Consider the following 26403-nt stretch of genomic DNA (forward strand, 5'->3'; position numbering starts at 1 on the left):
ACCTCAACAAAGGTCAGTTACTATTCTACAACAGTGTTCTCTCCACGACACTTAAGTTTAAATGTGGTCTTGACTTAACTTCAACTATAAACAAAATGTAGGCAAGAAGTTAGGAAGAACTATTCCTGAAGTCAGATAGAACTATCTACTGCTGGGGGAATTCTGGGCCACTGAGCATGCAGAGACTTCATGTCCCCCGCAGATTTCTTTACCTCTCTGCAGAAAAATGACTTTGATCGGTGAAGCAAAGGGAAGCCACAAGAGGGGTCATGCAACACCCCCGCGCCAGCAAAAAAAATTGGGAGTTCCACACAACTGACTTATACCATCACATCAGATGTTTTTGCATATTAGACACATTCATTTCCTTATTTCAGATTGAGTATGGTCCATTGCATGTCATATTCATAGTAGAAAAGGTGCAGGGCCCAAGTTTAATAGAGAATAGTTTGAGTTTTACAGTTGGTGTTACCCAGGCTCACCCCTCAACCATCCATGAAGATTAATAGGAAGATCAATAGAGGATATACACAGTAATATTAATATGTACAGGAGAGACAAGCTTCAGGGTAGCTGGGCTCAGAATTAAAGAGAGCGATATAGTCCAGTATCCAGGTCCCCATGCTGTAAGTTGAGACCTGCATTCTCAAACTGGCTCTAACTTGATGTATTACCCTGGCAAAGAAGTCACATCGCTCCCATTTTCCTACCCAATGCTTTGTCAATTTAGAATAAGATTTTCAGAGCAGGGACTCTCTCACTAGACATTGTTGTACAAAGCCTAACAGAATGTAGCTTCAATTCTGGCAGTACTGTAATGTGTTAGAACTCCTCCCATAGCCAGGCTTTTAGGGGAAAAAAGGCAAAATAATGTTCCTTGTGTGTTACAGAACAAAATGTTACCTTATACACAGTGATGTCTGTATAACTGATCTTTTTATTGAAGTCTATTAGAAGACTGTTGTAGATTATGTCACATGGCATTTATAAGTAGTTATACTGCTTCAGTTCACTGCATACATTTTGAGTAAGTCTCCAGCCCATACATAAATACTGGTTCATTTGATCCTGTATATGTGCATCTTTTGTATGAACGAAAACAAGCTTCTTATAAGTGAATGCCGTACAGAGGATCAGTGTTAGGTTTAACCAGTTATGACTTGTACCAAACTCATAGCGAGAGCCACACAAACATAATACATACACTGAAATATTTAAACAGTAGAAAAGTGTAACAAAGTCTAAATAATGTAACAGCTTAAATACATTTTGTAAGTGAATGAAAGACAGCATAATAGAGGCCAAAAGAACACACTGACCTATCTAATGACATTTAGTCATTAATATGCAACATACAAAGCCAATGATGACTAACAACCAACATTTGTTTAGGACAGCATTATAGTTTGTTCCCTCCTCCCCAAAGGGCCAGTTTGTCATTCACGTTCCAAAAATATGAACATCCAGACAACATCCTCAATTTGCTGTGGGGGGACGGGGGGGGACAGGAGGAGTAGCGGGAGAAGGGAGGAAATGAAGCAAGCTCTACTGTAAAGATCAAGTTTCTTCTACTCAGAGAGGGAAGACCAACATATTTTGTTAAGGCTGCAGGCAGTTAAGGCTGCACAGCATTTGTAAGATGAAAAAAAAAGTGTGTACTATAAACAAGTTCAGTGTTTGTGACAGGCTTTCTTGGCAGTACAGTGTTTATTGGAAAACTCAAGTAGCTTAACGATCGACCAAGACAAGAAACTTTATGTTTTTACAACACATCATATGAATTTGACTCAGAAGATTCCCCTAACTAAGTTAATTATAATGGAGAACTCCAAAAAGGAGTTAAACACCTTCCTGACTTTTTTTTTGTTTATAATTATAATGCAACATAGAAGATATTGAACATGGTGACCTATAACTGCTCCAGGGCCTCTATAAACAAGTTCACAACTACTTACTAGGAGAATACATGTAATCAAGAAAGTTTCTACAATAAAAACAAGAATTATAAGTTTTTGAATTCAAGAATTTAAGTGTATAAAGGGCCACTGATACTATTTGAGTTGAGAAAGCCCTCAGTTTTAAGTTATGCTTATTTAGATATAAAAAGGTAAAATAAAGAGGGACTGAAAACTTGATATGATGGCCTCTATGCCTACTTTAGAGTCGTGTTCAGCAGTTACAGTTGCATAAAATTTAGTCTGAAATACCATGTAATCTCCTTTTAACTTTGCAATTCAGTCATAACAGAGAACCATTTAAGAGACTTTCTTCTATCATGAAATTGTGAATGCAAGAGAACATGCATTCACTGATTGAGTTCTTTCAAAGGATTTACAGTAATTGATGCTGTAATGCCAAGAAACCAACTATTGTTACGCATACAACATGCAGGCCAGTTAGGTGTACTAATAGAGAAAACTATTTAAATCATTATGATGTTTTCAATTTACCTGCCTATGTAAAACATGAGTGAATTTCCTGATGTTGATATTTAAGTAATCCAGTACATGTGACCCAGCTGAAACTACCACAACAGAAGAAGTTAACATAAGTGCTAATTTACTAAGCCACCAAATAGCTAACAGTGATTTTCTAGTCTCTTCAGAAGTTCATATTAGAATTCATCATGTGATTAGAGGTGATTTTTGGTACCAGACAGTAGTATTGCCTGCCAAGGATGTGACCTTTTGAACAGGCACCACAGTTCTGACTGAAAATACTTCCATATTTTGCAAAAGGCAGAGTTATGGTTTCATACTGCAAGCTGAAGTCTTCCATAATGGAATTTTCTTATGCAGTTGATTTTTCAGTGATGTCAGAAAGATATTATTGCCCTTAAAGTTGTGCAAAAAATCCCCCCCCGCCCCCCAAAAGGCAGAAGACTATCAGCATGAGGGAATTTAAAACTGCATTTGTATAAGTTACTATGAGATCCCAATATGCTTAGCCCAGTTATCTTAAGAGCTGGTTGATTATGGCTTAAAGAGTTGCATTTGAAAGTTAAAAATACATATATAGTTGCCAAGAATGTTAAGTGAAGAATGACATTGTCTAAGCAAAATTGGGAAAAAAACTCAAGGATAGCGTTTATCAAGTCAGTTTCCTACTACTTACAGCATCTTTCTTTCCCTAGGGAGAAAAAAATATAAAAGGGCAAAACACCACACATACATGCAGAATAACCATATCTACTTTGCAGACAAAAATTCATTCCTATCAGTTCTGATATTCAACAAGATTCCTATCTTTTTCTAGTAAGATAGCCATATAGATATTTACATGTTTACAAACAGGCTTTGTTTCATGACTAGTCAAAACAGTGTGATGATTAATAGAGAATTAGCTATCCCCTCACTCTCACCTACCACTACCAAACCCAAAATATTGTTCTAGCAGCATTCATTGATTCAATAGTGCAAACTTCTTTCAAGTCCCTCTTTCCAAGTTGGGCCATCTTCTTGGAAGACTTAGTTCAATAGCACTTTCCACAGTTAATAAAACTTTGGTCAATGGAGGGAGAAATGTACTTGCACACATTTTAATTCAAATAAGCAGACACTCTGGTTTGCTCACCAAGTATATTTTTGTCTTCTGATCAGACTACTCATTCTGACAACTTTGGTAAATTGTACATCCATTTAAAATTCAGAATTCCTCATTTTGACATGCACCTACAACATGAGAGTTGAACTGCACCACAATAATTGTAATGTCATCTCTGTACATCCTAGCCAACTCTTCTGGAAGACTAAGCATCTTGGACAGCCGCTCATGATCAACAGTGCCAAACTCATTATTTCCCACTGCATGACGTATCAGATGAGTTGCTGCATTCTGATCTTCAAATACAGAGGAGATTCTGGCTCTCCTTTCTGTTAGGAGACCATGCATCTGTCCCAGAGTTACCTTATAACCACCAACGGCTATTGGCTGTTGGTGATGAACTCCAGTGAGATACTCTCCTACAATTCTAACCACGTCCTGCCTATGCATGGTCTCCCACAGGCCATCTGTAGCCAACACCAGGAATTTATCCTGTGGCCTTAATTTGTGATGTATGACCTCTGGCTCAGCTGTGAGATATGGAGGAGTGTGATAGTTAGGAGGGATAAACTTCGTATACTCATTGTCATTCAACTGATCTGGGCCCGATTCTATCACTCTCTTCTGAAGTTCAATGCTCCATTTGAATTTCACATCACCAAAAGCTCTGAAAGGCATCAATAAGCCTAACAGCCTATCTTGTTTTACAACACTTTTCTCTTCAGACTTTGGGTGCTCCACTTTTACTCGTTCTATTTCACTTTCATTCTGGGCATTATGATCATAGGACAGAGCAAGTGCAGACCAAGATCCATCTTCTTCTTGAACACCAAGCATTGCCCTGCTGTCACCAGTATTAGCAACATGCAAATCAACACCATCTACATGAGCCACGCAGGCAGTTGCTCCTGAAAACGCCACTCGCAGTACCAAGTAATTGAGAAAAGAGTTTGGATCTCCCACTTGAGCTTCTAATGAAATATCATTATCAAGCCTCTTGAAAGCATTAATTAAAGCCTCCTTTACATCAGTAGTCTCTCCAGTGTTGAGGTCTATGAGCTCTTGCCAGTAAGTTCTTAAACTGTTGAAATACAGTTTGGAAGCTTCCTTACTAAAATAATCATTGGGATGCTTGTGCCACTGTAAGATGGGCAACAGGGCACGGCCACTCTCCACTGCATTTTCTATTTCAAGTAGAGTCTCGTGAGGTAACAAAGAGACAGCAATGTAGTAGAAGAGTCTTTCGCTGACAGCCTGAGCACAAGCACAGCCTGCATGGCCATCAAATACACCTAGAAGCATTCCTCTTGTTTGTAAGCATGTCGCCGCACTCCTCCTGTCTTCTATTGGAGCATTAGCAGGCAACTGGTTGCTATCAAAGCCAAGAATAGAACTTACATTTTTGCCATCAAATTCTGGGACTTTAAAGCTGTATTCATTTGCCTTCAAAATGCTGTTGACCTGTGGAGGAGTGAGGTAAAATCTCTGTGGTGTGGAAACATAGCTCCTTGCATGGATAAACTGATTAAAATTCTCTTTTGGACAGAGTGTTGCAAGTTTCTTCTGAGGTGCACATCTCAAATTATTGTGAGCCAAATGAGGTGACAGACAACAAAGATGTTTGTGATGGCAGTAGCACACTGTATTGTATATCCTGCCAATCTCACAGTTACGAATCAATGGAAACAGTTGAGTTGGTGCTGGCATGGCATCAGAGAATAATGGCAGTCTGGAGCTTCTGACAGGAATTGCTGAAAGACAGGACGAGAAAAAAAAAACAATACACCACTAGGTTTAGTGAAGCAGTTAGCTTTAGCATAGATAGATTTGTATCATAGAAAGCTTAGCTATAGAACAAAATAAGTTAGCGTTTCAAGACAGTGAAGAAAATGGTAAAGTTGATGAAATTGTACACCATTATACACCCACACACGGTGTCCTTTTACAGAAGAGGAAGAGGGAAAGGCAGTGTGAAAAAAATGCTTGCAGAAGTGCATCATCTTGTTCAGGAGCAACATGAACTATACTGTACTTAAATATTTGATTTAGATATTTTGGTCTTTTGTACCAGACATAAGGTAGGAAGTTAAATGAGTACCATCCTTGTACGGTTAGGCGGGTTGCCAATATAAATTCAAAGAAATTGGAGGTTAGCAAGCCACTCCTTGGAAGTCTGCTTTCATTTCCCAGTCTCACTTCCTGGGCCAACAGGAGCCAGAGGATGCTGTGGAGGGAGCAAAACTAATTCCAAACTAGAAGTGGTGAGGTAAGAAGAGTTCCTCAATGCTGGCAGATACAAGGAGGAGCTCTGAAACTCTTCAAACTGAGGGCACATCTACATTGCCCTGCAATTCGGACTAAGGGGGGCACAAGCAGCACTGCACACCAAACTGCTGCGCTTTAACTCACCCATGTGGATGCTGCAGGTGCAAATGTAAAGGTCCCAAGTGCACCTTAAGTAGTCCTCTTTGAAGTTTCTACAGAAATATAATTAAGTCTCAAGAACATTAATTAAAGCCTTTTCTACATCAGAAGCCTGTCCAGTGTGGAGGCTCCTTCCAGTAAATTCTTAAACGGTTTAGATTAGTTTGGAAGCTTCCTTACTAAAATTATTATTGGACTTTGAAGAGACCATTAGTGCAAACGCGAGACCTTTAGGTTTATGCTTACTGTCCACATGGGGGAGTTACAGAGCAACACTTAGGTGCACACTGTGGGGCAGTATATACATAGTCCCCTGTTTAAATTAGGCCTTCTAGAGGGACCTACACAAAGTTATCTGCACTGACAGTTCTATTAACTTTAGGAATGCCCCTTAAATTGAGGGAGTCTGAAAACCAAATATTATAGCATAAATGAGCCCCCCCCCCATATCAGCTCCCTGCTCCCCTAAGTTCCCTGTGCAGCAGCCGCCCAGCAGGCTATCGATTGCTGGCAGTTCAGCTGTCCCTTCCCCCCCCACTGCCATGTGCTGCTCCTGCCCTCTGCCTTGGAGCTGCTCCCCAGAGCCTCCTGCTTTTTGTGCAGGGGAGGGGAAGGGCAGAGGGGGGGCTAATGTCAGGGTGTCCCCCTACTCCTGCCCCCTGCTTACCCCTTCTCCATACAGAGCAGGGTGGGGATGGGACAGGATGGGGGCAGGGGGGGCTCAGGATGGAGAGAGCTCACTCGCTGCAGCTGCTATCTCAACTTCCTGATCTTTTTAAAGGCAATGTACTTAGAATGAGGTCAGCATATTTAAAGGGGCAATGCACATCTCTCCCCCACACACAGAGTGTCTCTCTGCTGCCATGCTGTCTCCCCTCCCTCAATTTGTGCTACCTTGTAGAGTATGAGGCTACATTAACAACATGTTAACTCTTGAGGGTTAGCAGTAAGGCATTCCCTGGGAAATATCCCACCCTCCTCCACCCTCTAAATTCACCACCTTGACCAAGCTTCACAATCATCATTGTTGTATACAGTATTAAATTGTTTGTTTAAAACTTATACCGTGTGTGTGTGTGGTGAAAAAAATTTCCCTGGAACCTAACTCCCCCTATTTACATTAATTCTTAGGGGAAAATTGGATTCGCTTAACACTGTTTCGCTTAAAGTCACATTTTTCAGGAACATAACTACAACTTTAAGCAAGGAGTTACTTTACCTGCAGATTAGGTCTTATAATAATGGCCTTCTGTTTTGTAGAAGCAACTTGAGAGCATGTACATTTTCAATTAATAGATACTATAGTTTGTTCCAATGTCTTATTCTCAGGGAAAAAGTGTCCAGAATAAGATGTCAGTGTTCTTTACTAAAAAAATTCTCATTACAAAACTAGTCTCTCACTTATAAACTAAAAAGGGATTTTTTTTAGTTAAGGCTTTTATTTGCAAGCTTTGTGCAAGAGGCCAGGATGACAGATTTCAAATCCCCACCCGAGATTAAGAAAGTGGCTTCTTGCTAGAAAGGTTTAAGACAGGAGATCCACTACAAAGGAATCAAGCAAGAGTATTCTACCTAGCAACTGAATAGATTATTCAAGAACATCTCCCCTAGGAAGAAGCTAGCTTGAAGATACTTGCACTGAACACCACCGCATCCCTCCAGAGCATGGTCCCTGCTAAAGTCATACAATTAAAAATCAGTACATAATAAGTAATGTTACTAATCAGAGTTGTGTGATGCAACTAACTTCAACGGTATTAAAGAATGCATTTGCCCAGCTATAAAGGTAGTCACATAATGAGCCAAGTATTTGTTGAATAAACTGACAAATACCAATGTAACATTTGGTGATTACAATTCATCCAGTCCTTTTACTTCTCACAGTTTCATTCTACTTTTCCCTATAAGATCATGGTATCCCTTTTCTTCATGTGTCATCAGCACATTTCCTCTTCCTTCTCTCCCTCCCCTCTCCCATTTTCCCCTCAAAAAGTTCCCCTTTGTAGGGGTCTGTATTTTTACACACTTTTTATACACACTTCCTCTTTTTAGCTTCAATCTCTCCCACCCATCCCACTCCCAGCCACATAGCTCAGAAGTTTTACCAGAGACCTAATATGCTGAAAACTATACTTCCTAGTAACAATAGACTGCCACCCCAATCCTAGGTGAACGTGCAGTGGAGCAGCCAGGGCTGCCTCCAACCACCAACTACTTTGAAAGGGCAGGGTGCTAAAATTCTTACCAGTATGTTTTCCCCAGACTCAGCTCAAGGACTCTATCGTTTAGGTCAGCGCCCAGCTAACAGGTGTCTGATAAATTTGAAGCTGCCTTCTCCCGCAGGCTTTAGAAGGGATATACTCCCTGTCATTTTCTTGGCTCCTGCCATGAGATAAGTGGGTGTGAAGGTCTCCACTACTCTTCCCCTCCTTCACCTTTCTGTATCTGTTAGTCTCTAAGGTGCTACAAGTCCTCCTTTTCTTTTTGCGGATACAGACTAACGCAGCTGCTACTCTGAAAGCTATGGTGGTGGTGTCTCTGATACTCTACTCCTTTTCTAATTCTGTTTTTGGATCTTCATCCACTGTGAATAGCTTTAATGTCTGCCTCAGTGAAAACTGACTCAATTGTTGTCTGTTTCCATTGCACCTTATGGGGCTCCTAATACCACCTGTGAAAACTCACAAAACTGGTTAGTTTTCATTTCTGCTGTTGTCCACAACTTTCCCCAGTTTCAGCAGACTTACTGAAACACCTGTCTGTAGACTTAATAAAAAAGCACTGCACTGGTTTACACACAATTCATATCTGGACCATAAGGTCTAGTTGTTTGATTTATTTATTTTTAAAATTAGAGTGAAAGCTTATAACTTGTTAAAGTTGATGGCATTCGTTCAAGAAAGCTTCCAATTTGACTTGGGCACCTAGGTTGAAAAGGACAGGCTTGAACACACACACACAGCATTACATTACCACTTTGCTAGCTAACTGTTATAGTCCCTTCTATTACAGAAATATGCAGAAAGTTCTATATACATATTGTTTGAGTGTCATGTTCATGTAGCATTTTTTTTTTTGAGCAAGACAAAAGTCTCAGTAGGTTCTTTAGGTATACTTATGGTCAGAAAAGTGGATATTGGGTGTTATGTATTTGTTCTTCATCAGAAGTTTATAAAATTTTGATGCAATGACTGCTAATTTCAAAGTCAAATTGTGTTCATCTTCACAAATCACCCTACCAATTCTGTAGAAAGAACTCTGCTGAGTTTTTGTTGTTTGATCCATGATGAAGCAAAAATACAACTAATGTTTTGCAGCTGTATTGGTTCTGCAGTGCCACCAGAGGTTAAGTTAGTGAAAACCTTATCTTTATCAGTTAAAAAAAAAACCACAGCCACCAACAACATAGGGAAGACATACAGAGAGAAGCTGTGAAGTTAAAAGAGAAAAGCAGTGAGAGGGCAGGCTCACATTTTTCATTTTTGTTTTTGTAACTGCAAACATACTTAAGCTTTTCCTTGCCCTGTATACTTTACAGCAGATCACATCCTATACTGACATGTGCATAAGCAGCCTATTTTGAATGTCAGCTTTAATAAATCCTGGCTCATTATGCTACCAGTTAAGGGATGTGCTGAATTCACTGACAAGGTACAGAATTACTCCAAGCCTGGTCAGTTAACCCTATAAACATTGACACAAAGTATGGCCTCAGACCACGACTAGACAGGATACTTTAATGGTGGTCCACACAAAGTATTTTAAGAACCAAGTAGTGAGAAATTTGGTACAAGACAAAGAAACAGGAAGAACTCAAAGGCAAAATTAGTTGGAAATATTACTAGTTAGCTTGTCAAGTGACTAGAGCCACACCTGCCTTAAAAGAGCCCCCAGGGCTTAAATGGCCTGGAAATAGCACTTTTCAGACCATAAATGCATTCTATAGTGCGTAGAACTATTTTATACCATTCTGTAGACATTGTGTTTATAGCTCCGCACATCCTGGATTTTTTTTTACAGTGCTTATCACTATAGTAATGCGATATTTAGGTATGCATATATAGTGATATAACTTTTTAAGGCACATGAAATTTGTATTGGTCAATATATTAGAAATCACCATATTTTGGTGCTACACACAAAAAACTGGTTCCTCCCTATGAAGTGCTGAGGATGAATTAATCGCATCAGAAACCCCCTTATCTTACCATATGAAACCTACCCCATGCCAGTTTCAAAACTGAGACAGAGCTGTTCATGGAAATGAACTGATCCGCCTAGTCTATTGAGAAGGCATGTTGGGGAGAGAAGAACCATTAGGCAGGAGTTTTAGCGGCTCAGGTATCAGCCCCCATCAGGAGCCAGCTCGCCCTTCTCTCCTGCAGGTGGTGTACCCCTTCCTTAACTCCCACCCGACCCCAGCCCCAGCTACTCAGCAAGGAGGAGGGCAAGATACATACCGATCCGCCTGGGCCCCGGACACACACACATTCTCCTGTCACAACAAGAAGCCGCCAACATCCACAAAGCAGCCAGCGCAGCCCAGGGAAAGCAAGGCAGAGAGGTCACCACAGCAGAGCGCGGAGAGAGAGGAGCAGCAGCCGCTCTCCGGCATGGAGGGGAGACAGGCGAGACACACACACAGGCGGTTTGTGCCGCCCGCGAGCAGCCTCAGCAGCCGCCGCCGCACATCCTTGAGGAGGGAGCGCGAATAACCCTACAGCGGCCCCCGCGCCACGGCGCCCGCGCACATCCACCACCCAGCGCGACGGGAGCCGTCCCCCGTCTCACACACACACACACCCCCCGCCCGGCTCCGGACGAGCGGCACAGCGGGGAGACGCCGCCCCACAGCAGGGCGCAGCGGCTCTGTGGACTTGGGCGGCCAACGGGCGAAACCCAGCGCAGCCCCCACCCCCCGGCTCGGGCGCTCGCGCAGCCCGCCCCACGCCCGGGCCCCGGGCTGTGTGGACACGCACCTGGCCGGCTCCGTGGCCGCAGCCGGGGAGCCCCGTCCCGCGCGCCCAGGAGCGGCAGGGGAGGATGGCGCGGAGCTGCCAGACCGGCGCGCCCCGCTCCCGGCCGCCCCGCGCACCCAAACGGCAGCGACCGAAAGACGCCCCCCCCCGGCGGGGGTGATGACGCGCCGCGGATTATAACCCCTGGCCGCCAGGGCCCGGCCGCCTATTGGCTGTGGGGGGGAAGGGGCCGCATGACGCAGGAAGTCTGGAGGCCTGGACTCACCGGCGGTGCCGCGGAGCGGTCCCAGCGCAGCGGCCCGTCCCCTCCTGCGCTCCCGGCCGTGACCCGGCCAGAGCAGGCGGGGGGGTGCCCGGAGCTCCGCCCCTTTGAGGCCGGACGCCGCCGCGTGAGAGCCGCGTCCCGCCCCCTTCAGCCGCCGCCTAACGGGAGAGCGGGTGCCCCTCCCGCAGCCGCCCTAGCGCGGGCCACCGCCCGGCCTCTCGGCAAGGGCGAAACCTCCCCGCACGCCTGCCAGGGCCCCGCAGCGCTGCTAAACCGGGCTGGGGCGCGGCCCGGCCCTGCGGCAACGTGCCTCCCACCGGGCACAGGCGCAGAGAGCCCGAGCCTCTGGGTTCCCGCCCGCCGGGACCCTCCGAGCCCGCCCGCTCTCCTTCCTCAGTGTGGGGCAAACATAGCCTTGTCGCCCCCTGCTTTCCCCCGGGGGCTCTTGCGGTGCTCCCCCGGCCTGTCGATTTTCTTCTGGCCATTTACTGTACTGTCGATTTGGTTGAAAAACTGAGCTACTCGTAAAGCAGCATGTAACATCTGCCCTGCTGCCCGTCCATGGCCCCTCTTGTACTGGCCTGCTTTTAAATACCACCTTGCTGAAAATCATCAGAAGGTACCGCCTGGGCTGGGAAGCAGACTGGAAAACTAGAGTGTGTTGCAAATTAGGGAAAACCCCTCTTCCTTGAATTTGAACGTCTGGTTTATGGACTGGCCTCAGCCTTACTGCTGTACTCTTCCTACATGTGTCTAAACCACTGTGCTCTTCCACGAGCTGCTCACCCACTCGCAACAGTCAGCTAAAGTGCAGAAGCTTGGGGGAGGAGGGGGAGGTGGTTGTGTTTTTCCCTTCTTCAAAGATGTTATGTATAAAGAGAAAAAGGGAGAAAAGTCCTTTCCCTCAACTTTCTCCCTCTTTGTGCAACATTCCAATTTAATCAAATCTATTCAGAATTAAATTTTGAGTTTACAGAATTAGAGATGGCATCTTCTTTTAACAATAGACATGTAAAATTAGGAGGGGCAGACATTAGGAGGATCGCTTCTGGGACTTCTATCAGCCACAAAAAATGGGTGATGTGAATAAGACTGAAAAGTTAAAGCTAAGGAAATGTCTGGCAGTGTCTCTTTGCTTCCTCGTGTAACAGTGTCCACATTGAAAAATCACCATTAAAACTGGCATCTTTGTGTTGTCTCGGGAAACAAAATTATCTTCTCAACCCTGGAAGTTGCTCGTCTTGATGAGATTGAGGGGAAGGTATGGGGAACTTTACTTGAAGCATTACCTTTACTGCAGTTGTTCTTTGAGGGGAAAGGAGGAATACTGTTTGTGAGCATAAATTAATTTTAAAATTACAATACAATTTTCTTGTGGTGTTCACAAAATACTTTTTAGTAGGAAAAAAGTATTAATGCTCACCTTAACATCCCAGCAGAATATTGGAGCCTGCACTATAAAGCTTGGATATTCTGTCTTTTTATTTAGCTTATTCTTGTTTTGTCCTCAGTCAGGACCAGAGACTTAAGTACTTAACATGAGCAAAGCTTTTGTTGACTTGCTCACCTCTATCTCTATACACATACATGGTCTTTTCACTGTCTCCACCCATTCCTATCTTTAGGCTGGCAGAATGCCCACTCACAAGTTATTTGAACCTTTGCTCTGGCATACTCTGGATGCATTTAAATAACTAGCCTGTGCAATGTTGGAAGTAATGTTCTTTTTGCAAATGAAGCACTTCTATGATAAAATTAAAACATTGGCACTACCTGCATTTTTATCCTTCCTTGTATCTGTTAGTATATTAACATTTGTGCAGTGAAAGCAGTAAAAGAAATGACAGGTTGTGCTACTTAAGTCCCTTTGAGATGTCAGAATGGATGTACTTAGAAACTACTGCTCACTAACACTTTGTATGAAGGTCAAATAGTAGAGTATAATGGAACAATCCTTTAAAATGCTCCAATAGTCCAAAACATTACAGTTTAAAATAGTAATATTGTGTGATTGTGGCATAGTATCTATGTAGGAATTTATGCCATGTCCATCACTGTGGTATTATTGGATTGTATGGTTTTTAAAGCACATTTACTGATCAACAGGATAACCATTAAGGTGAAGATGATTATAGGAAACATATGCATAACCTAGCTATGTCTGACAAACACCTCTGTACATGAAGGATTTCATCAAAGAGCATAGAAGATTAATCATTTATATTATTTCTTTGTAGCACATAGATAAAAGTAGATTAGCAAAGTGTGCTATGACTATGACTTATTGGAGCTGATAAGTAGTATATAGGCAGGCGCAATGAAGACATTAATTTCCCCCCACCAATGTGTGAAAAGATGAAAGAATGGAGTCAGACTGCATCTGAGTGTACTTGATTGATGATAACTACTTCTTTATGGGCATGCAGAAATGGGTTAGTATAAAATCACCATTGATCTCATTCTATACATGGATGGAAGCATGAATTTTGGTCATGTAATGCCCAGCAGGCATTAGTTACTGAATAGTTTATTACTGCTAGGGCAGTTCAGACAGCCAGTATCTGATAAATCCTTTGAGATACAAGAAGCATCCAAAAATCATGGCTGGTAGTCAGAGAGCAACGCAGCAGCAGCAGTGGTCCAGTTGTCATTCTAAAATGTTCAAGGTAGGAGCCACCATCATGTTAGAGGTAGAAATGGGCTAAAATAAGTGTTACTGTATTTTAGTATGTTACTAAATCTCCAAGTCCATTCCACTACAAATAGGAATATGAGAGGGGCAGAGTCTTGCCCAGTTCACCGTGGCAAGGTAGTTTGCTTCTGGCTGTAAAATTGGCCCAACAGCACAGACAAGGTTAAAAAGAGCCTTTGGGCCCAGCTAGCCCCTCCCTATTATACCAGCAGCAAATGCCAGGCCTGGAGAGGAGAGAAAAGACCAGAGCCTGGCTCAGTTTGTGGCTGACTGGTGAAGAGGCAGAATCTAGCTGCTTCTCTACCTGAAGGAAGGCTCACTAGCCTGCCAGCAGAGGCAGCCACTAGGAACCAAGCATTATCTTTCTAGCCAAAAGAGACAGAGAAAGAGACCTAGAAGCGTGGAGATCTTGTGGGGGTAATGACCCACCAAATTTATGGCTCTCCCACCCAGAGGAACCTGGAATCACAGCAGGATTCTGCCTAGGGTGCAAAAGGGGCCACTCCTAGAGACAAGCCAGGAACTTGGACTATAGGGGCCATGCTGCAAACTGAAGGGGCAACAGTAGGAAGTAGCCCAGGGCAGTGAACATAGACTCCCTGCTGGGAGCTCCCCAACTCAGGAGTTGATTTACACAGTGCCCTGAGCTGGGGCCCAGTGGAGTAGGAACGCCTGGATTCTCTGACCCCTTGCTTTAAAGACTGAAGCACCTTGAGCACAGAAGTAGGTGGCAGGAAGTCAAGCACTCCAACCACTAGGCCAACTGGCCCTTCAAGCCCCCTATTACAGAGGTACATAATCAGCCCTTTCTAGCCACGTGGTAGTTGAAGTCTGGTGGTGCCATTTGGGCTCATCAAAAACTGAAGGACTTGATGTTGAGAGGTCCTGGCTCAAATTTCTTTGCCATTCTCCCTCCTCTTTTGTAAATAAGTAATATACAGAAGCAGGGGCAAGCTGCCAGTTGAATGACTTGTGTCATACAGGAGATCAGATTAGCTAATCAGTCATCTTGAACTCTATGAATTAGCTGAACTGATATTAATTAATTGTCAGTTTGGGGAATGTGGAGCTCTTGCAGCCTTGGATTTAGTCAAAGGCAAAATAACGATTAGCTGGGAGTACAGAGTGAGATTCTCTTCCTGAAATTGTACTTCAAATTTGAGAGTTATAGGCCTTGAGAAATGATTTGAAATGGGTTCTTGTCTCCACCTCTGAAGAAAATGATGCTCCATAGTCTGCTCAGGAAAGATGAAATACAAAATAAGAGATCATCATATGTAGCACTTTTACTCTTCAAAATATTTTACAACCATTAATTCTCTTTTTCATAATGCCCTGTGAAGTAGCAAGATCAGTATTATCTAGAGCTGATCAGGAAATTGTTGATTTTTTTTTTCAGAAAATGCCACTTCCCAAGAAAAGTTTCAAGTTTGATGAAGGTTTTTCAGGTCCAGAATGGAATTTCTGGTCAAAGTTAGAGAGGGAGAGAATGCCACCCCCAAATACCCAAAAGATCAGTGGTTAGGGAACTCACCTGGTATGTGTGAGACCCATGTGAAAGGTCCTGCTGTGTTCAATTCAGAGCTAGGACTTTAGCTTGAGTCTCTCACATCCTATGTGAGTACCTAACCACCTTCATTCAGCCTTTTGTTCTTTTTTTAATCTCTCATATTGAAGCCATTCCACTGTGTATAAATAATTAAATATACATTGGGCCAGAGAGAGACTGACTCACTCTAGAGCACTGACTCAGGCAGAACAGGAACTTGAATATCAGTCCCCTACCTGCCAGTTGATTGCCCTACCCCCTGCACTATTGGCTATTCTGGGACAGGAGCTCGCTTACTCATATTTTCATGAAAAGTTTCAAAGTCTCATTTTCACTCTGCATCGGAGCAAACAAACTTTTAAACCTCAGCTTATTTGTGCATGAAACAGAATTCATGTTTTATGGCCAGCCAGAAATGGGTGGGGAAATTAAGTCACTCCACCTCTCTTCCTCATTCAAGGCCAAGGTGGAAACTAGCATGACAGCTGTCAGAGAAGCGACGAGTCTCTGGCTCCCACTGTTGTGCTCAAACTACATATCTCGCTGAGAGCAAGACAGTAAATGTCCAGATAGCAGTGCAGGCAAAGTGTGATGTAGACTGGAAAAAGTTTGATAGTTAAGCTAGCAAGAGATAGAAAAGGATTTGGCCATAACAGTCTAATATAAATTCTACAAACAATAGATAAACTGTGGCCTTCAAATTCATGCTAGTTTATTGGCTTGCTAAGAATTAAGTTTCTCTATCTGAATGGAATGTTAGATTTTCCCTCTCTCCTATATTCTGGCTGACCAAAACTTTTTGTTCTCTTTGAGCAATGCTCATTTTTGTAGGAAAGGTACCAAAGAATAAAGATATGTTTTTCCATGATTGGTTAACATTTGATGTCACTTGCTGCTGGGGATGCAAGTTCCCAACACTTCTTATTACTTAAGACATGGAGCGTCTAGCTGTTTCTCTGGATGAATGGTTTATCATCCAAGTATACTGAAATCCATCAGTTTCTTTCTATTGTTTCTGCAGCCAACAGTGGATTGATTCTACAGTGAAGAATTAAGGGCAGCGATGCATTATTACAGCAGTCAGAGTGTTTCAGTATTCAGCCCTGAAGCCTCTGATACAGATTTCCAGAAGAACGTTAGTGTAGCTCTTCAACTCACGTTTTCAGTCAGGCATTTGTAATAAACTTCTGGTTTAAATATTCACATAATTTTACTGAAAGTAAGTTCAGGAACATTGAGCGATACTTCAATTGGTTTTGCATCCCCTGCCTACTTAATATTGTTGCAATATCCATCTTTGCATAGTATAAGAGGCACAGTGATTTAAAAAAAGCCAACTTGCTCCTATAGCTTCCATGCCAAAAAGCAGAACAATCTACTACAAAATCTATCTCAAAGTTCTGTGCACAAACTGAACGTTTCTACTTCGCAGGCCGTCATAACAACTGACACCCCAAAAATGTTCCTATGCAGAGGATCCATAAAATATTTTGGGGGGAGTGGGAATGGATGTGTGTGTGTGGCCTGAGGAAATATGGGTGAACAGGGCAAAGCTAAATACTTTGGCTACTATCCTGGAAAAATAATGTATAAAGATGTAGTAGCACCTCTATATAGCATATTAAATAATATATGCAACCGTGCAGCTAGGGCTGAGAGTCTTGCCCAGATAATTTTCCTGGCTTTGGATGGGGAGGAGGGCTCTTTGGCTGCTGCATTTTTTTTTAAAGTTGACAGATATATTGTATCTATGGGTAGAGTTTGTCCCATTGCCTTTTATACGATATAATCTTTCAAAAAAAGTAACTAAATTTGCAATTACTACTAGCTACTATCCAAAAGAGCTTGATAGGCTCCAAAGGGGGGATTTGTTTGCATTTTTCCTAAAGAAGATTAATAGTATGCTTAGTAATAGACAAAATATGTTATGTTTATATAATCCTCCTAAGACTATGAAAAGCATCCAATATTTAATAATTGTAACAGAGACCCCTTGATAGTTCACCACTTTGTGTCAGCAGCTCATCTGGCCTCTCATACTCACTACAGCTAACACACTTGTTATAGTCTGTATCTAAAAGGTATCGTGTAAGATATAACTGGAAAATTAATAATTCACCGATCATTAGTATTCCCATGTGATGTATGTATGGGTTATGTACAAAGAGTTATGGATAGGTGCTAGACTTATATTTTAGAATGTGTTTGGCAAGCAATTCATAAACCCACTTTGCCCTAGACAATGGAATGTATTTGCTTGGCTGACTAGCTCGGTTGTCAGGCAGAGACAATGAAGGCATATTTACATAAAATGGAAACAAAGCCATCAACCTTGTGAGTGGGAGAGAAAGCCTCAACTATAAAGATGGGGTCTGAACCTCAAAGGATAAATAATTGAATTGATTGTATACAATATTACTGTATTATAACAGTGTATCATGTAAAGTCTTTTATGAAAGCTAATGACACTAATGGTGATTAATATAATTGTAAAATGTATGTATTAACACTATATGAGGAATTATGGATACTCACTGAAATTATATTTTAAAGTCTGCCACCAAACAAAGGGAGAAAAAGGTTCTCTCCCAGACAATATAAATTAAGTATTATGGAATCAAAACAATGGAAGCCCTATTCACATATGAATCAGCATTGAGATGGGAAATCCACAGGAAGGGAAGAACAGCATGAGGTCACTCTGCCTCTTGAAACTCGGTCAATGAACTCAGAGATATGAGGGACACAAAGATTTTGGTTATCGTTCACCTAGGAAGACGAGGGAAACCAGCACCTTGTACTGTTATGGAAGGTCCTGACTTTGACAAAGTCATCCCTGGCTGGAAAGAAGAACGATTGGTAAGAAATCTACCTTGAACAAAGATTATAACTTGTTGAGTTAGTTCTTAGACAATAGAAAGCATATTTTATTTTTATTTGCTTGTATTTTTACTTTTATTTGCATTTTTGTCTTTATCTCTTGTACTTAATCTCCTTTAAAGCCCCCCTCTTTTTGATTAAATAGACTTGTTTTACTTTTCATCTAAACCCAACCCAGTGTTGTATTTGAATTTAAGCAATTGTTAATTCTAGTTGAAGAAATAAGCTGTGCGTTGATCTCTTGTAACTTTAGTGCCCTTGTGGCCTAGATGGAGTCTGCTCTGCAGATAGCTCTGGCCAAGAAAAGGTGAACACAGGAATGCAGCAGTGAAAGTCCCTTTCACCCCAGGGGCACCTGTTCCAAATCCCCCAGAATGAACACACACACACACACAATACAATGAATATAGGAAAAGGAAATATTTATTTAGCAGGGGAAAGATAGGGAGAGCGGTAAAACAGGATTGCATTCAACACAAGGCCCCACAGGCTCAATAAAGGAGGATTTCAGGGCAGGTGGTGACACAACCTGGCTGAACCCCAAAACATCACAATCATTATCTTGTTATTTTAAAAATTGGATGGCTCAAGAGATTGGTAATTGGACATAAACTTTCATTTCTACTCCAGATCACTGTAATCAAGAGTTGTTACCATCTGGAAGATTGTTTGGTGGCCTGTGTGGAGTGGTTTGTTGGTATTAGTTCAGTTCCCTGTGGACAAGTATATGTATTACAGAAACCACAACCATAATCAGTACCACTGTGGACTTGCAGCAAAGGCAATCTAAGGAATGAGGGCCAGAACATGCCTGGCTCTTATATCAGTCCACAAGGAGAAGAGATGAAGAAGCTACCCCAAAGTGGGAAAGGAAGAGGTGGCCACAACCCCTCATCCTTCAACTGGCCCAGAGAGCAGGATCAGTGCAGCTCAGTAGAATAACCTGTACTTAATGAAAAGGGATAGCAGTGGATGTCCTTTTGCCCCCATGCACTGGGGAGTTCAAGAAAGAATTCTTCTCCCCCAACATGTGTGTGGCTGCAATCCAGGGCTGTTTCTAAATGGGACAACTAAGGCCTAAATGAGCATGGGGACTGAAATATCCACTCCCTGCTAGAACTGGTGTCCCAGGTCAGGGTAGAGGCACATGGGTGGGCATAATGAGGAGGCTCACATTACTGCTGCACTTCCATCTGTTCTGTAAATAAAGGATTTCAGCGTTCAGGGGCTGAGCACTTTCAACTTCCACTGAGTTGAATGTTAGGTGAGGGCATTCAGCACCTTGCAGGACTGGGGCTCTGGGACTCACCAGTAAAATGCTATCTGAGCCTTTTCTAATAGTATAATTTTGCAGTTCTTACTGAAATTACCAATACAGTTTCACTTGGCAAAGCCTCCCAGTTCATTTTGACCAGCTTCCTGGTTCATGCAGTCCAAATCCCTTCTCTTTCCTGCTTCAAAACAATTCAAAAAATTGAATTATATTCAATATTGAATTGAATATATGTTCAGTGAAGCATTATGGTCAGATACCCACTCTGTTTTCTATTGTATTGCACTGCATTATACCCACTCATGCCTTTAGTCTGTTAGCTTAGAGCTAGGGACTTTATTATTCATTTGGTACATTTAAGATGGTATATATAGTTGATAATTTTGAATCCCATCAGAGTGATGATAGAATAGAGTGACTAGATGTCTCGATTTTATAGGGACAGTCCCGATTTTTGGGTCTTTTTCTTATATAGGCTCCTATTACCCCCCACCCCCTACCCCTATTTTTCACATTTTCTGTCTGGTTACCCTATGATAGAAATGTGTTCGGCTAGCACTTTAACTTGCTGACATTAGCATGAACAAAAACTTTGTTTAAAAAGGGATTAAGGGTAAATGTGACATCCCACCATTGTAAACTCTACAAAGCAAGTAAATACGTTCAAGTTATGGGGGCACCTCTTAACTATACCCTAATGCCAAACAGCATGCTTCCACTAACAGTTACAGACTTCAGACTGTCACCCAGAACTTTCTGTCTTCAGCTGATAAAGAAATAGCCACATTCATTTCTTTCATAGTATAATGCAAAATCTTAATTAAAAGCTTAACAACACTCATCAAATATCCAGGGTTGACATATGGGCAATAGTTAAGTGTGCTGTGCATTATGTATTTGTGGAGGAAGCTTGAGGGTGGGAGTAGGTGGACTAGAATGCACAATATTTAGCCAGTGTTCAGCCAGTGCAGTTGCCTCTATGGAACCAAGCAGCCGTGACTATAGGCCACCAGTACTGGGGAAGCAATTGGTACCACCTCTCAGCTAAGTACTGTCCAGTGCTTTTTTCTTAGCATGGAGGTCTACTTCTGAGTTGAAGATGCTTATGGAGATAGAGTTCAGAGTGGTTGCCATGTTAGTCTGTATCAGCAAAAAGAACGAGGAGTACTTGTGGCACCTTAGAGACTAACAAATTTATTTGAGCATAAGCTTTTGTGGGCTAAAACCCACTTTATTGGATGCATGCAGTGGAATATATATATATATATATATATATATATACACACACACAGAGAACATGAAAAAATGGGTGTTGCATACACACTATAATGAGAGTGATCAATTAAGGTGAGCTAGAGGATAGCCCAGAAATTCAGATGTGGAGCCAGGCTTCGATTCTGAACCACTGCCTCAGAATTCAAAGTTCTTAGGAGCTGAGGTTTTAGTCTAGGTCCCATCTGCTCTTATAACAATGGAGATTAGAATATTTACTTGACAAAAGTGGTCTGTCACCCACTCCTATTTATTTCAGTGGGAGTAGACAGATAGTTTAGACTCAAGATTTATGACTGCTATGGAAATAACACTAGACAAAATCTAAAAGGATTTTTATAGGAGTTCCTAATTTAAAACCTACACACAACAGCCCTCTGCCCCCACCCCTTTCTTTTTTTAGAAACTTCTTTGATATTAACAGCTTGATGAGTTAGCTATAATGTTTTCCTTCTTAGTTAATAAGTAGAGCTATTATCTTATGTAAACCCCTTTCACATAAATATTTACTCTTTGCTTTAGACTTTGTCTATTTAGTTTATATGAATATTTAAAAAAATCAAATGAAAGTTAGTTGTTGTGCCCCTTGCCCCTAACTTCTGCTTACTTGTCTGGCTCACTGTCCTTGAAGTATGCTGGAATTATTCAGACTACAGATCCATCTCTGTAACATGCTTTTGGAACATTGTCAAGCTCTTTTTGAATTGACTGTATGTTATATAATCGGTGTTTTATTTTTCTTTTGCTTTTGATCATTTTGAGGTATGCTGACTTCTTAAATTTTGGCAGCCTTTAGCGCTTATGTGAGGCTCTTTTTTGCACTGTTGTAGAAGTTGGTGAGCTGCAAAGGTCACGGGAATGAGTTATTTAAAAACTGACACATGCTGGGTGCCAGCCAGTATAATATAGATAGACGCTTGAGGGGGCATTTTATGGTTTAAATTTCAGCTTTGGCTATTATTGACTAATCAGACTTTGTCAGTACAGTTTTTTAACATAAGTATTCCTATTTCTCATATGTGTATTTACATGGCTATAACATTAATGGTACTTTAAAATACCAAATATATTAGAATCATAGAATCATAGAATATCAGGGTTGGAAGGGACCTCAGGAGGTCATCTAGTCCAACCCCCTGCTCAAAAGCAGGACCCATCCCCAATTAAATCATCCCAGCCAGGGCTTTGTCAAGCCTGACCTTAAAAACTTCTAAGGAAGGAGATTCCACCACCTCCCTAGGCAACGTATTCCAGTGTTTCACTACCCTCCTAGTGAAAAAGTTTTTCCTAATATCCAACCTAAACCTCCCCCACTGCAACTTGAGACTACTACTCCTTGTTCTGTCCTCTTCCACCACTGAGAATAGTCTAGAACCATCCTCTCTGGAACCACCTCTCAGGTAGTTGAAAGCAGCTATCAAATCCCCCCTCATTCTTCTCTTCCGCAGACTAAACAATCCCAGTTCCCTCAGCCTCTCCTCATAAGTCATGTGTTCCAGACCCCTAATCATTTTTGTTGCCCTTTGCTGGACTCTTTCCAATTTATCCACTTCCTTCTTGTAGTGTGGGGCCCAAAACTGGACACAGTACTCCAGATGAGGCCTCACCAATGTCGAATAGAGGGGGACGATCACGTCCCTCGATCTGCTCGCTATGCCCCTACTTATACATCCCAAAATGCCATTGGCCTTCTTGGCAACAAGGGCACACTGCTGACTCATATCCAGCTTCTCGTCCACTGTCACCCCTAGGTCCTTTTCCACAGAACTGCTGCCTAGCCATTCGGTCCCTAGTCTGTAGCTGTGCATTGGGTTCTTCCGTCCTAAGTGCAGGACCCTGCACTTATCCTTATTGAACCTCATCAGATTTCTTTTGGCCCAATCCTCCAATTTGTCTAGGTCCCTCTGTATCCTATCCCTGCCCTCCAGCGTGTCTACCACTCCTCCCAGTTTAGTATCATCCGCAAATTTGCTGAGAGTGCAATCCACACCATCCTCCAGATCATTTATGAAGATATTGAACAAAACCGGCCCCAGGACCGACCGCTGGGGCACTCCACTTGACACCGGCTGCCAACTAGACATGGAGCCATTGATCACTACCCATTGAGCCTGACAATCTAGCCAACTTTCTACCCACCTTATAGTGCATTCATCCAGCCCATACTTCTTTAACTTGCTGACAAGAATACTGTGGGAGACCGTGTCAAAAGCTTTGCTAAAGTCAAGAGACAATACATCCACTGCTTTCCCTTCATCCACAGAACCAGTAATCTCATCATAGAAGGCGATTCGATTAGTCAGGCATGACCTTCCCTTGGTGAATCCATGCTGACTGTTCCTGATCACTTTCCTCTCATGTAAGTGCTTCAGGACTGATTCCTTGAGGACCTGCTCCATGAACAAGCACCACCATCGTAGCCACATTTTAAATAATCATTTATCTTTGATATTTACTGCAGTTCATCACTTCAACCTTTGTTTTTCCTTTTTATCTTTCAAAGGCAAATGCTAGATTAATTTCATAACCTACAGTTTATCAAAACACTTGTTCTAAGCACTGTGTTCCATCAAACCAACAACAGTGGGCCACATTCATCCTTCAGTATCTCACTGGAGCTTCCACAGTGAGTCTGACACAATGATATTAACACCATTCAAACAAGAAATATGAAAATGGATAAACTTGGAGGTGCTAAGTGAACTTTTCCTCATCCTCTATGGTGAATATATTTAGACAGATACTGAACTATCTGGAAATAATTTGGTTTGCAAAATCCAGCATCTGCTACTTTGCTGGTAATCTTTATCTCCAGTTTCATGTAGCAAAATGTTAGTAATCTTCATGTGATTGCATCTACTCTTAGCAGAAATAAGATAATAAGGGTGCTTGCATCTGGGAGTATGAATAAAAATGATTTAATCAAATCCATTGAGGATTTATAAAGAACAAACCCCATGATTTTCCTTTCCTTTTCCATTGTAGTTAAATGCATTCACAGATTTAAGATATGTGATTAAAATATTGCATGTATTTTACATATCAAAATGATAAAGAGACACCTTACATAGAATCCAAATGGTAATACATGGGATACATATGCAGAGTAGTTACTTGAACATATTATTAACTAAAACTATGTGCCTGCACCGGCAACGTACTTTTTCTTAAGATACAGAAGCTTAAGGAAAAGAAATGAAAAGAAAGCAGTAAAGAGAAAGTGTCTGCCTCCTACTCCAGCACAGCAGTTTCCCTCTCACCTTACTAGAGGTCAAGCAACTGGAACACAACATGTACTGCAGACAGATCAGCCCTGGCACGCATACAGCACAGCTGTGTATCTAAAGCTGTATGCCAGATACAGGCTTGCATTTTCTAGTGCTTGCTAGTTGTTAGATCATTGAGGACATCAGGATCACCATAGACATTTCAGGGAAGGACACACGTGTCCAAAGGATGCAATTATAATAAACCATGCTCCTTGAAGCTTTAACTTGCACATATGCTGAGGTGCAGTAAGCATAGAAGCTTGTTGTACGATAGCGATATGAAAACAGGTGTGATGTGATGTGAAACGATAGCAGTGATCGGATGCAGTGATGTTAAACAGACAGTTCTCAATGCTATCAACACACATTACACACTTTCAAACAAAAAGGGGTTTCTTGCATTTGTTTTTCTTATGGATTTAAATGAAAAGCAAATGAATCCCTTGAATAACTAGAATTGTGTTTCTTCTCATTAACTTTTTATTTGAAGCCCATTGTCTTTTTGGAGTTACTGTCGCGAGCTAGAACTGATGCTTGGAGCAGAAAGCTTTGCACATCCAGAGCCAAATCCTGGCTCCCTGTGCAAACCAGGTACATAGGACCCATGTAAGTGTAGGCAGAAAAAGTCTTTTCTCCACCCCAATCTGATAGCAGTAGTGGAGCAGCAGCACAGCCATTTATGGCTGTTACTACATCCCAGGGGCTGTGGTAAAGTCCAGTATCCTTCAACTACATGTGGTTTTGGCTAGTAAATCTACAGTCATCCTCCCTGACCCACTTCCAAACTCTCTGTGCTGTGGTGAAGCAATGCAATGCTCCAATGCACACACACAGGGCACAGTCCCCCTGCCTAGACTGTGCCTGAAGGGACAAGGCTTGCTCAGAAAGCTTGTATCTGTAATATTTACTACAGGCAAGACTATCTGAACCTTCCACTAAAGCCAGCTACATCAACCAAAAGGGGAAAGAGTTTACAAATATTTTAATTAAAATAATTTTTTCTCTCCCCTCTTTTTCTTTATCCTCCCTCAGCTACTGATGTCCAGATAGTAAAGACATTCTCACCAGTAGAGACAACCCTACCAAAACCAAAACATTGCATAACAAAACCATGCCTGATTAATTTATAAATACCTTCTCCCCCATTCCATTTTAATAGGGTTCTCTCAGCTTAAGTTGTGTTTTGAGTCTTTTCTAGCTACACCACACAGGGGATGTGGCCTTATCTTAAAGTCAGACACAAACCGAAATGCCTCCCTGAAGAGCCAGGGATTTGTGAGATCCCATGTTATAGACCAGCAGGCAGAACAAATTGACCTAGAAGCAGATAGTACACAAGTAGTTAAACCAGGGGCTCTCACAGTAGCTGACAGGTATTTTATTGCTCATTATGATCCCCAAAGTGTCACAGGCTGCCCATAACAAAATAGCAAAAGAACACTTCATTAGCCCTAGCCTCCAATTTTGTGTACTCAGGTCCATGAAAATATTCTTGTCACAAAGGCAGAAAACAAGAATGAGACATAAAACAGAGCAGAACGACAGATATGGGAGAGGAAGGTCAGCATGATCTTTGTTGCATTCTGAAAGAAACGAGCAAGGGAAGTAATCATCTCACCCATCAGACCAAAACGCTCTGTACTTGGTCGTTGGGAACTCGAGAGGAAGATGTGGAATCTCCTGGGGGTTGGGCAGAGTTTAGGATATTACAGCTAGTCGGAGGTGGATTAAGATTTATTGGTGCCCAGAGAACAAAGAACATTTGGGCCTCCCACACTCCCCTCGCCATAGGGCCCCGCCCCTCGCCCCCAGCCAGAAGCTGAAGCTGGGCCGTGACAAGAGCCACCCAGAGAGTGCAGGCTGCTTTGGGGAACTCTGGACCTTCCACCTACCCTGGGTGGGGGCCCAGGATGCCTGAGAGCAGCCCCAGGCCCATGTCCCTGCCCCTCCGGGCTGCTCTCAGGACCCTGCCCAGGGTAGGTGGAGGGTCTGGGGCTCCCCACAGCAGCCCAGGCTCCCTGTGCGGCTTTTATAAAGGCCTGGCTCCAGCTTTCACCCTGGCCAAGGGGTGGGGCCTCAGAGGGAAGAGGAGAAATAGGGGGGCAAGGCCACAGTTCTGGAGCCGGTGGCCCCACCTTCTAAACAGGTTCTGGCGCTTCTGGAGGCCTCTAAATTGATCAGGGCCCCTAGTCGTGGGCCCCATGGGCCTGTGCATTAATCCTCCCCTGCATCCAGTCCTTTAATCAAGCTATTCTTG

General features: G+C 42.4%; 1 protein-coding gene across 6 annotated transcripts in view; it reads right to left on the reverse strand.

The window, feature by feature from the left end:
- Positions 1-26403, reverse strand: part of PDP1 (pyruvate dehydrogenase phosphatase catalytic subunit 1) — a 669997-nt gene that overhangs the window by 57188 nt on the left and 586406 nt on the right. Inside the window, exons 1-3 of one of the 6 annotated variants that reach the window (XM_084620264.1) lie at positions 11212-11229; positions 10428-10462; positions 918-5294 (exon numbers count right to left, since the gene is read on the reverse strand). The exons of 1 other annotated variant lie outside the window; for it this stretch is intronic. In XM_084620264.1, the coding sequence (XP_084476390.1) occupies positions 3646-5294; positions 10428-10458 (1680 nt within the window). In that variant the 5' untranslated portion in view covers positions 10459-10462; positions 11212-11229 and the 3' untranslated portion in view covers positions 918-3645. 4 more of the 6 variants (XM_084620266.1, XM_084620265.1, XM_084620263.1 and 1 more) reach the window with 4 other exon arrangements.

Source organism: Lepidochelys olivacea, assembly GCF_965140295.1.
Source record: "Lepidochelys olivacea isolate rLepOli2 genome assembly, chromosome: 2".
NCBI lineage: Eukaryota > Metazoa > Chordata > Testudines > Cheloniidae > Lepidochelys > Lepidochelys olivacea.